The 10,782-nt window shown below is 31.7% G+C and overlaps 1 protein-coding gene and 1 long non-coding RNA gene across 5 annotated transcripts; one reads left to right on the top strand and one right to left on the bottom strand.

Moving 5' to 3' along the window:
• The first annotated feature begins 405 nt into the window (after nucleotides 1-405).
• On the top strand, nucleotides 406-1,521 carry LOC138181810 (uncharacterized). Of its 2 annotated transcripts, none has more exons than XR_011173609.1 (2): nucleotides 406-1,329; nucleotides 1,374-1,521. It is a non-coding gene; the product is annotated as an uncharacterized LOC138181810 (long non-coding RNA). The 2 variants fall into 2 exon arrangements; XR_011173608.1 differs by having other exon boundaries at nucleotides 1,366-1,521.
• A 531-nt stretch (nucleotides 1,522-2,052) lies between these two features.
• Sirt1 (Sirtuin 1) lies at nucleotides 2,053-10,750 on the bottom strand. Of its 3 annotated transcripts, none has more exons than XM_069117029.1 (10): nucleotides 10,619-10,750; nucleotides 9,468-9,749; nucleotides 8,602-8,734; nucleotides 8,253-8,487; nucleotides 7,933-8,148; nucleotides 7,636-7,843; nucleotides 7,351-7,509; nucleotides 6,562-6,838; nucleotides 5,618-6,462; nucleotides 2,053-5,500 (listed from the first exon to the last, which is right to left on the bottom strand). In XM_069117029.1, the coding sequence occupies exons 2-10, from the start codon at nucleotides 9,613-9,615 to the stop codon at nucleotides 5,025-5,027; spliced, it is 2,697 nt and encodes an 898-aa protein (XP_068973130.1). In that variant the 5' UTR covers nucleotides 9,616-9,749; nucleotides 10,619-10,750; the 3' UTR covers nucleotides 2,053-5,024. The 3 variants fall into 3 exon arrangements, with proteins under 3 accessions (XP_068973130.1, XP_068973131.1, XP_068973132.1); XM_069117030.1 differs by having other exon boundaries at nucleotides 9,468-9,745; nucleotides 10,619-10,705; XM_069117031.1 differs by lacking the exons at nucleotides 9,468-9,749; nucleotides 10,619-10,750 and adding an exon at nucleotides 9,032-9,052.
• Between the last annotated feature and the right edge of the window lie 32 nt (nucleotides 10,751-10,782).

Genomic DNA, 10,782 nt, shown 5'->3' with positions numbered 1-10,782 from the left:
AAAATTATTATATGATATACAACAATAAAGTAAATAAATGAGTAAAATAAATAAATAAATATATATATATAAATAAATGAATAAACGAACAAATATAAGCAAACAAACAAATAATTAGAATCAACCCTGCCTGCTGTATATATTCATTATTCTCCAATTGTTAATCGATCTGCAATTCAATTTTACATACATTTCATTCTTTTAACGCACTACTCGACTCTTCTCGTCTACGTTCAACCATATGCGGTAGAAGGAAAAATCATTTTTTATAATCAATTATTATATAATAATAATAATAATAATATCCTTTGAAGTCAGTCTGCTAAAACAAAAAATTACTCGACTTTCAGATATTGCTATTTTCATTCCTCTTTTACTTAATATGTGAGGTTTGATGAAACTTCAATTTCCTGGTTAAAATTTTCATTATTCTTTCTTAATAATCAATACAATGACAAGAAGAAGAAGAAAACTAATAATAGTGATATAATAATAATAATGATAATAATGATGATGATGATAATAATTTATAATGATAATAAATTCAATTCAAGATTGCTAAGGGAATGAAATTATTGCATGAAAATTAACAAGACTTTTGTTATCATAAAAAAGTGTTTAATTTAGAAGATAAGCTTACACGTTAATAATACCAAAGAAACAGAAAACTTATAACGTTTGAAATATAGAGAACATTTCTATAACATCCATTATATTAAATAACAAATTATAAAAAAAATTCAAAGCTTTTGCACCTCTCGTTCTTTCGTACCGGCTAAACGATGAATAATTTCCAAAAAAATTGATTAACATTTTTTAGTTTGTATCAATCTGACAAATGTATAAACAGAATAGATGCAAAAACAACAATAGTAGCAGCAATGATTCTAGGTGGTTTGATTTCATATCTTAATTTGAAAGGAAAAAAAGCATATTGCAGAATTCATTGTTCAGCCGAAACGATTGTGGTTCACTATTCTCATCATATAGTAAAAATAATAAATATTTACAGGTGACACATTTATACAAAAAGTCAGTACGTGGAAAAAAAGAAATTGGCATGATTGTCGAATCTTTGCGATGTTTCTCTCTGAATCGACAGCGTGCGACGTATTTAAACAGTATTATCATATGTAAATGCACCACATTTTTCTCCACATCTGTCCTATTATTGTTATACTTATTTTTTCCTCCTTTTAAATGGCCAAAATCTAAAGAAATAAATACTAATAAATTAATAAATATAATTTTGATGATGCATCGAAAACAAAACAAATGATACTATTAACATTATTTACTCGAGAGAAATACAGCGCAATCACGCTTCTAGTCGATTAACAGAGAGAAAGAGAGAGAGAGAGAGAGAGAGAGAGAGAGAGAGAGAGAGAGAGAGAGAAAGAGAGAGAGAAAGAGAGAGGAATCAAATTTCAAAAAGTTATGGAAAATTTGTAGTGTCGATTAAAATTAATTTTCTATACATATTTTACGTGTATACGTACATTCATATATACACCGTTTGTGCATTCAACATATTTTGCGTACACGTAAAGTGTATGCATACTGCGTGCAGTATACATATAGTATATGTATCTTACTTTTTCTTTATTTATACGTCTCTGTTCTGTACCTGCCTGTCTGCCTGCTTTTTACCTACCCTATCTATTTACTTGCTTGTGTACCTATCTATAAAATATTTGCCTACATACCTACCTACTTATGTACCTAATCATATCCTCTTTAGTTATGTATTTATTTACTCTTTATCAACTTACCTACCTACTATATATTTATTTATTTATGTGAATTTTAAATAAATAAAGACAAATGGTGGAGGCTTAAAAAATTCCTAATTCATACTTCTTGCGTATCGATTTAGAAAACAATGATAAATAAAGCTATTTGTACATAGCGGAAGATATATCCTATAAATTTTATAAAACTGACTACACTTTCTCATTTGAATTATTCAAGATGTTTTAGCAAAGTTCAATGTTCCAACAAATTCTCCATTACACCCTTATATTTTTCGCTAATAAAAAATAAAGCTTCATGCAACATGTTAAAAGTGTATTTAACAAATCATGAATTATCCTTGGTGGTGTAGTAATCTCATTTGTTTCCTACTCGTGACGGACATACACTCATTCTCCCTCTCCCTCTCATTTACACGCACACATATTCACGTTTACATATTCGTATACATATAGTATGTATACACTTATATACACACGTATGTGCATATGCGAGCCCAACTACCCACACAAGCACATACGTGTATCTTGGACTTTAAGCATAACGCTTTTTTAAACAATTATTTTGCTCTCTAGTAAGTATAATAAATTTTCATATAATTATTTCGTTCTTTCCTAATAAATATGGCGACGATACATTTCAAGAGGGCATCGACTGTGCCTATACATACACGCATGCTTCTACAATCACATGATCCATATAACAGAAGTAATTTACATTCATTACATCCAATTTCTCGGATATCGTCGCATATTATTTTTCTCTCATTATTTTTCTCTTTTAATTCTGTTACTATTCTATCATCTCTCTCTATCTTACTCATTCTCTTTCTCTCGTTCATATTCATTCACTGATTTCTTTCTTCATATAAAAATAACACGCAATGCCAAAACTATCCAACATTGCTTTGTACATTCGCCCGTGCTCCAATGAAAAAAAATCAAAACCTAACAAATCTAGACACATTCAGTATGACATCATTGAGACTAATTTTGCCTTCGGATTTAATCAGAAACTTATCGCTAAAACTTAAAACTATTTCTAGACTGTATTTATCTTCATCATTAACCGGTTTTCTTTCTTTCTTTCTTTCTCTCCTTCTTACTTTCCAACGCTAAAATTTTACAATATACAGAGCACCTTCCTATAGTTTTCGAAAATGTTTTTTATAATTGTACATACAACACATACATACAAGCGCGTGTACACACGCATACGATTATTCATTCATTCAATGTTATTTCAAAACATATCGATGTACTCTTTCCTACAAGTCTTGTGACATAATTAATACTTTTTGTTCGTATATTCGTAAACATTATCAAATAAAGTATTTAAAAATACATAGTTCTTGAACATCTAACACACGATATTCTTTCGATTTCCTTAACTTACATAATAATTTACAGAACATAAATAATTGCTAATGATAGTTTCGCAGTAGATGCAATAGCAAAATGTTTAATGATAATAGCATGTTATAATAATATAAATCGTAAGAGCGAAATAATAGTAATAAGTAGAAATAGTTCAAATGTTAAAGCAAATACTAATTTATCATGGAATTTTCTTCCCTTATGTTTCCTTTTTACTAAGAGAAGGAATTGTTCATTGTCTGTTATTAAACTTTCTCTTAAGACGACCAGTTAAATACTTTTCACGAAAACTAATTTTGCACATGTAACAATGCATATATTTGTAACATATTCCAAATTGAAGAGAATTCATTCTTTACAGCTACATCCTTCTGTATTTCTATTTCAATGAGTAAACACTGATGTGCATTGTTTTATCGCATTCAACACTCATTGTACGCATTGTTTCCTTCTCCAGAATAGACCGCATAATACGTTCTAGATCTTCTTTATCCTTCTACAATTGCACAATATTCAGGATATCTATTATCTATTTTTTGTCTTCACAAGACATTTACGAATTATATCCCCGAATCAAATTCTTTTCACATATTGGTTCCCAAACTTGTAATATTAGTATGCGACAAAACAAAAGAAACAAAGAAAAATAGAAGAAATAATATCAAATATTATATACAATGTTGAAAGAATATTAGAATATATATAAAGAGAGTATAGTATCTATCGCGAATGAGTCATGGATAGTTTTACTTTCTTAATCAATTTAGTAAAACCGCAGTTTTTCGTCCTTCTGTTTTATAGGTATATTTGCACAACCTTTCTTTTGCATTTTCTAAAGGCTTTTTACAAATTTTTAATTGCTTATTCAAAAATTATCGCAATGATTTATCGTGTATGTGTGCGTGTGCGCGCGCGCATGTGTGTGTGCGTGCGTGCGTGTGTGTGACAATGCGAATTACTGTAGCATAACCGTCAGTTATATGCAAATTATTAAATTCTCTGAAAATATTTAGTTTGGATATTTTGAAAATCAAAAAACTGTAAGATATTTGAAGATCTTGTTGCATCATCAATATCGATGATCTTTTTATATTGAAAAATATGTTTGTAAAGAAATTTAATACTTAATAAGGAAAAGAATTTAAATCATTGCGCTACGTTTTTGATGTAAATACAAAACAAGGAATCACAGTATTTTCCAATGTCCTGTGACTAGTTGATAGTAAAGCGCTGTTTACTTAAAGAAACTGTTAAACTACTTTACAGGGTGATACTTTCGTTAATTAATACAGAGGCAATGCCACCGCAGTGATAACGCCATGTCGGCTTACATCTGTTATCAAAAGCCAGTATCAACCTTATGTCAGCATCTAGGGCAGAAATAGCTCTTTCTCCCTTTTTCTGTGCGTACGCGCGTGCAAAAATATGTATACATGAAAAACGAAAACGAAAGTATGTGATTTACGGTATAATTGGCATTACTATCATCGAGTTAACTAACGAGAGAATCAGCCTGTACTAAATTACTAACAGATCTTATTGAAAGATAAACATATGTCTTATTTATAAATCCCCGTTCTTTTTTCTTTTTGTATGTGTACTTACTATGCTTGTACACGTGTAATGCGGTAAAAATTGCACTTTTCTCCAACTATTTATTGTTTGCTTCATCAGACTAGGAAGTTTGATGAAGATAATAAGAATTGAAACATTACTGCTTAGATACAAGTTACCCTAAGTAATGTACATAACTGTACGAGTAATTTGCTGTTGTTCATTTTATATCTTCAGTCACGCTAAGTATCAGCTTCTGCATTAATATTCTTTTTCTTTCCCAATTCCAATTTGTCACTCTGGTCTGTGTTAATTCTCAAGTAATAACAAACTTACATTTCTTTAATCTTCTAAAATATTCTCGTTTTGAAACTTATTCATGCTTCTCCTTTCATCTTCCCTTTTCATTGCTTTTCGTTGATTTTTTTCCTTCTCCCCTTCCTTATCCATCTCCCTTTTATCGTTTGTTTCTCCTTTCCCATATTCTTTCACTATTTCTTTTCGTTCATCCTTTTTCTTATTAGCCCCGACTACCTTGTGGCCTTCTCTTTTTAAATCTGGCTTCTCCACTTCACCCACCTCATCATCACCATCATCCACTTGTTCTTCTTTCCCCTCATCCTCATCTTCTTCATCTTCTTCTTCCTCCTCCTCTCCTTCATCCTCCTCTTCTTCTTCCACGGATGAAGAATCACTATCGCTATCTGAACTTTCGGAATTTATGAAAAGTGAACAATGATCATACTCTTCAGGATCTGAATACACTTCTGCTCCAGGAAATATATACTTTCCAGGTGTCAACTGATAATAGGAATTTTCTGTAAAAAGAAATAGTTGCAACGTACAACTTATATTTTTACATATAATGTAAAAATTGTTTTTATGTACATATTGTAATTTTCATACAATTATAGAAGGAAGAAATATATATATACCTGGTAATCTCACGGCAAGACTTTTTCGTACTTTAGAATGCCAACAGTGCCGATCCAATCTTCCATTTTTTAATTCTTCTTTGTTAGTTTTATCTTCTCGACTGTCTACACTGTTACAACTATCACCTACACCGGAGTCTAATGCAGAATCGATAGAAGCTTGTCTCGGTTTAAAATTCATTTTTTCAATTTCAATAGGATCCATCGTAGAGTAATCGCTATTAATTTTTAACGATGCTCTATTTTCGATGCAATGATGTGGCTTTAAGGTAGAATCTAATAATGTACTTTCCGAGGAGATTTCTATTATCCTTGGAAATACTTGACACTCTTCTAAACTGTAAATTTTCCCGATATCCTTTGACGTAGATTCTACAGAAACAGTATGAAATTTATAATCGATCGAACTCTCTGAAGTATTCTCTGTCTTCGAAGAACACAAGTTAAAATCTAACATGCAATTGCTGCCAAAATTCATTCTTTTTGGACTACTTTCCACACTTGACTCGCCTAATCTTCTCTTTGGACTTTCCTCCAAAAGGTTATACTTGTCTTCCATACTATTTGTGTGGTCATTGCAGAAGGGAGAAACGCGCGCATTCATATTTTCCACGTATTGCTCTACGACATTATCATGAACCATTAGACTGTCTTGACTTTCAATAGAACATGAGTCGTGCAATTTAAAATCAGTCTCCATACTATCTCGAGACAATACAGTGTTTGACGTAGTATCTTGGCTTTGCTCCCAAGTGTCATCTGGTAAGTGACGCATCGGCAAAAGTTGTGTCGCTTCTTTAAGGATTGTATCGTTCCAGCATACTTCTTTGTAGTTACTCTCCATTCTTTAAAAATGTAAAGATATATATATGATATAATATTCCTCTTTGCGCACGCGCACGCACGCACGCACACACACAAAATCGCTAATATTTGTTACTTACAAGTGGCAGAGTTGATTTATAATAATGTCGCCATCTCCTAAGAGTTCAACATCAAACTTTAGATGTGGCAACGATTCACGATTAATAAGAATTTGTGGAACATGAGACGGAATGGAGGAAGGTATTAATGCTACTGGTCGGACCTTCAATGACGATCCGATTACAATTAAAAGATCACATTCATCTTTATCTTTGGCCATCGCATCGTGAAAAGCATCCGGAAGTCCTTCGCCAAAGAAAACAATGTCTGGTTTCATTATACCCTGTGTCACTAAATCTGTAAATTATAAAAATTTATAATGAAAATTATCCTGTTACTAACATTTCCGTTAGCCGTAGCAGATTGCGCTGTGTATTTTACTCGATCGTAAACACAGATCGTATCTTTTTAGTTTGAGAAACGTTTGAACGGCGTATCGTAAACTGTACCCCGCAAATCTGGCTAAACAGCACGCACGGGTAACTTGATGCAACTTTTAAAAGTTTACCTTATATGCTTATAAACAAGCCAAGGTTTTACTCGTAGTTACAATTGATGTATCAACTTATGCGTAGATCAGAGTAAATGGCAACATCATTTAGCGAAGACGTATTCCGTTAAGAGTAGATAATGTTCTCTCATGGCCACCGACTCGCGACGCGCTACAGGAAAGACTAATAGCAAAAACTATCACTAGGTAGCTAATTTTCCACACCACAGAGAAATTAGCAATAAAAGACTACAAAATGACCATAGATCACATAACAACATCAGTCAATGTTATCAGAGTGTCTAATATTTATAATTACCTTTATAATTTTCGTTAAGATTAGTTTCCGAAATGGGAGGCAAAGTATTAACTCGACATTTTGGACACAATGGTATTCTCTGGGAAAATATGTCTTCTCTAATGTCATCAGCTTTCACTTGATATTTACACCTTGTACACGATGCAGTAGCAAAAGAACCTTGAATATCGTGAAAAAATCGATTTAATTCCAAAATGAGAAACAAATTTTTGATTGGAAGTATGTGTAAATATGTGCGTGTGTATGTAGTATATGTACGTGTATATACATATATATGTCACTCACCATGACATTCGATAACATTTACAATGCCTGCCACTTGCTCCAACGTATCAATATTTTGCGAGTAATTTCTTAAAAGTTTCTGTTGTTTGTCAAGCATTTTTATGAACCTATGACAAGGACTAGGTTTAAATTGTCCAGGATATATTTCTCGTGCAAACTTGTAAAATGGTCTTGGGTCTTGACCAAAATAGTTAATGTCAAACATTGCCTAATGGGACAAATGACGATTAATGTAGAAGGAAAGAAATTTCTAAATAAAATTGATAAATCAAAGAACATATTTTATAGTTGCATCACCTGTGGATCTGGTAAATCTGGAAAATCTTGTGCCAATCTCGAGTAAATACCGTCTCTACTTCTAAAATCAGGAATTCCACAACTAACGCTTACTCCTGCTCCAGTTAGAACTATTATTCTATTACTATTACGTATCAATCTAACAACATCTGTTAAAGTATTTATATGTTTCAATTTTTGTCGACGTGGTGGTTCTGACATCATATTTATTATAATCTGAAATACATCCGAATAAAATATTGGGTAATAAGAAATGGATATTGAAACTTTCAATGTACAATATATTATTAGATAATATTAGATAGTTTCCTTTTACACACCTTCCAAAGAGTCAGGTCATCGACCTGCTCTGGAATTTGTGTAGAATCCATGAGAAGATGATGTAAAAGATCTCGAGGATCGGCACCTATCAACATTTGCTTCTGAACCCATGAAGATGCATTTCTCCATTGATGATTAATATCACCCTCACCAGAAAAATCAGAGAGTCCTGATAAATCAGATAAATTTGAAACTGTTGATGATACTTCATCCTTCTCATCTGCTGTGTCAATTCTGGAATATTACATAGGGGGAGAGGTAATTTACTTTTCGCTGTGATTTGTAAAAATTCAACGATTACAGCAAAGTAAATAAAGAATGGATGATATATGTATAAATGAAACTTACGGACAACCAGTGTCGTCACTAGTTGAGTCAATTCGTGATGGAGTTGTCATTAAGTTTGTAGCATCTGGTGAAATAGATGCTGATTTTGACTCATCGCTTAATTCATTGAATCCACTATCTCCACCGTATGTTTCTGTAAAAGTATTAACTATGTATTTCTTTATTACATAAGCAATAAAATATTAAAACAATTTTCTTTTTCCTTATTATTTCCTTTAATTTTCTATTTTCCTGCATTAATTACGGTTATAGGAAAAGTAAAACTCACAAAACCAACTTTTTCATATTTCCTCGATTTATCGAACGTAATAATGTAGAAACAGATGTATTTATCCAAGTGAAAATAGAAATCTATTGGTAATAAATCATTTTGAAAATATTCAAAAATTGGCGGGATGCCGTTAAATCGGATAGAAAAGCGCGTACCGACCTATCGTTCATGGATTGTGTATAATGAAATCGTCTATCATGCCATCTGTGAACGTTCGTCGAATACATCTTATTATGCACACACCTTTATATCGCGCTGATACTAGTTTTTCTATTTTCACCGAGTAAATTTTCACTTACGATTACTTCTATAAAGAATGTGTTGGGGGAGCAGTTCGAAACAAGTTAATTAACAAATAATTTTATTGGATTACAAAATAAAAATTTAGTAACATCGCAATAATATACTGGATAAAATGAAAAATGAACTACGAAGTTAGATATGCGACATACATAGAAACTGTCATGGCGGCTCTTGTCTTCAGTCAACTACGAATGAACCGATAACCACGGAAGAAAAGCGGACGCCTTCTTAACCGCCATCTTGCAATCTTGCAAATTTCATTAATGAATCGACCATATTTTTATCAAAATACCTTCGAGATCTTCATTGGGGGTATCATGCGACGTCTGACAATCTTGGAAATCAGGTTTCACGCAACTGACGCCGTTGTAACCGATGCCGTCAACTTTTCGTCGTTTTGCTGGGGACGAATATTCTGGCACCTCCGAGCCTGACGCCATTTTCAACAGCAATGCAATGCATAGTTTGATGCGCGCCCACAACCATTCCCACAACAGAGGTCGCCTGTGTCTTTAATGCTTTTCCCCTCCACTTTTTCGCTCGGTTTACAGAACACGACATTGCTGATATCTATCTACATAGAAATAGAAGTAGAAAAGTATCAGAAAGAAGAAACAGGGATCGATATGCTCGTTTTACGTTATTCCGATTCCGACCAAATTCAATCAACTTGCTTTCAATTTCGACTCTAATTAGGAACTTTTTAATTTTCATTTGACAACTTACACGCGTATTTAAATACTTGCATTGTATGTCGTCGGAACAAAGTATGTTAGATTTCAATAAAATTATGTTTTATTTTATATCGTAAGCATATCATGTTATATATATATTCTTTTTAGTTATATATATATATATATATATATATATATATATATTCTTTTTTCATATTACTCTGTATCTAAATGTCTATTTATTGTTATTATCTAAATAGATTTCTACAACCACCTATATTTTCAATTATCGACAACTGATAGTTCAGATGTTTTTTAGCGTAAGTGATGCGCACACATACACCAACGAGACTTTAATTATATATTTTTCACATAATTTTTATGTTTCTACATTTTAAGATTATTTTAATTTTTCTACACGTAACATGGATACGTCAAATAATATTTTTTATGACGTTTGATGTGTATGATAGGGTTATTTAAAATAGGATTGTCAAGAAATAATTTCATTACAAATAAGCGATTAAATTAAAATCTCACTATATGTAATAATAAATAATTTTTATAATATTTATGGTTGTTGTTTTAAATTTCTGAACTTATTATCTACATTATAATAATAATTACAACAAGTTAATTATACATAATGTGTTGTTATGTTAAGAAAAAATAAAGATAACGAAATAAAAGAAAGGAAGACAATATGAATATCGTTCTTTTCTTCTATTCATATTTAGCTATTTTACATAAATATTTGCTTGGTACATACCGACAATTTTTTATTGTTACTCCACTCTCTTCTTTTCTCCCTCTTTCTGAAAATATGTAATATTTTACGATAGGTATCTCTAATCACTACATTTGACCTACAGAAAATGATTCTCGACATATTCATAGTACGCGGTTTAAACTAATTTTATGAAGAAACGTGCG

The sequence above is a fragment of the Bombus flavifrons genome, chromosome 7 (assembly GCF_040668555.2).
Source record: "Bombus flavifrons isolate JBK064 chromosome 7, iyBomFlav1_principal, whole genome shotgun sequence".
NCBI classification, from domain to species: Eukaryota; Metazoa; Arthropoda; class Insecta; order Hymenoptera; family Apidae; genus Bombus; species Bombus flavifrons.
Note: the sequence above shows the minus strand (reverse complement) of the source record. Positions and strands in the feature narration are given on the sequence as shown.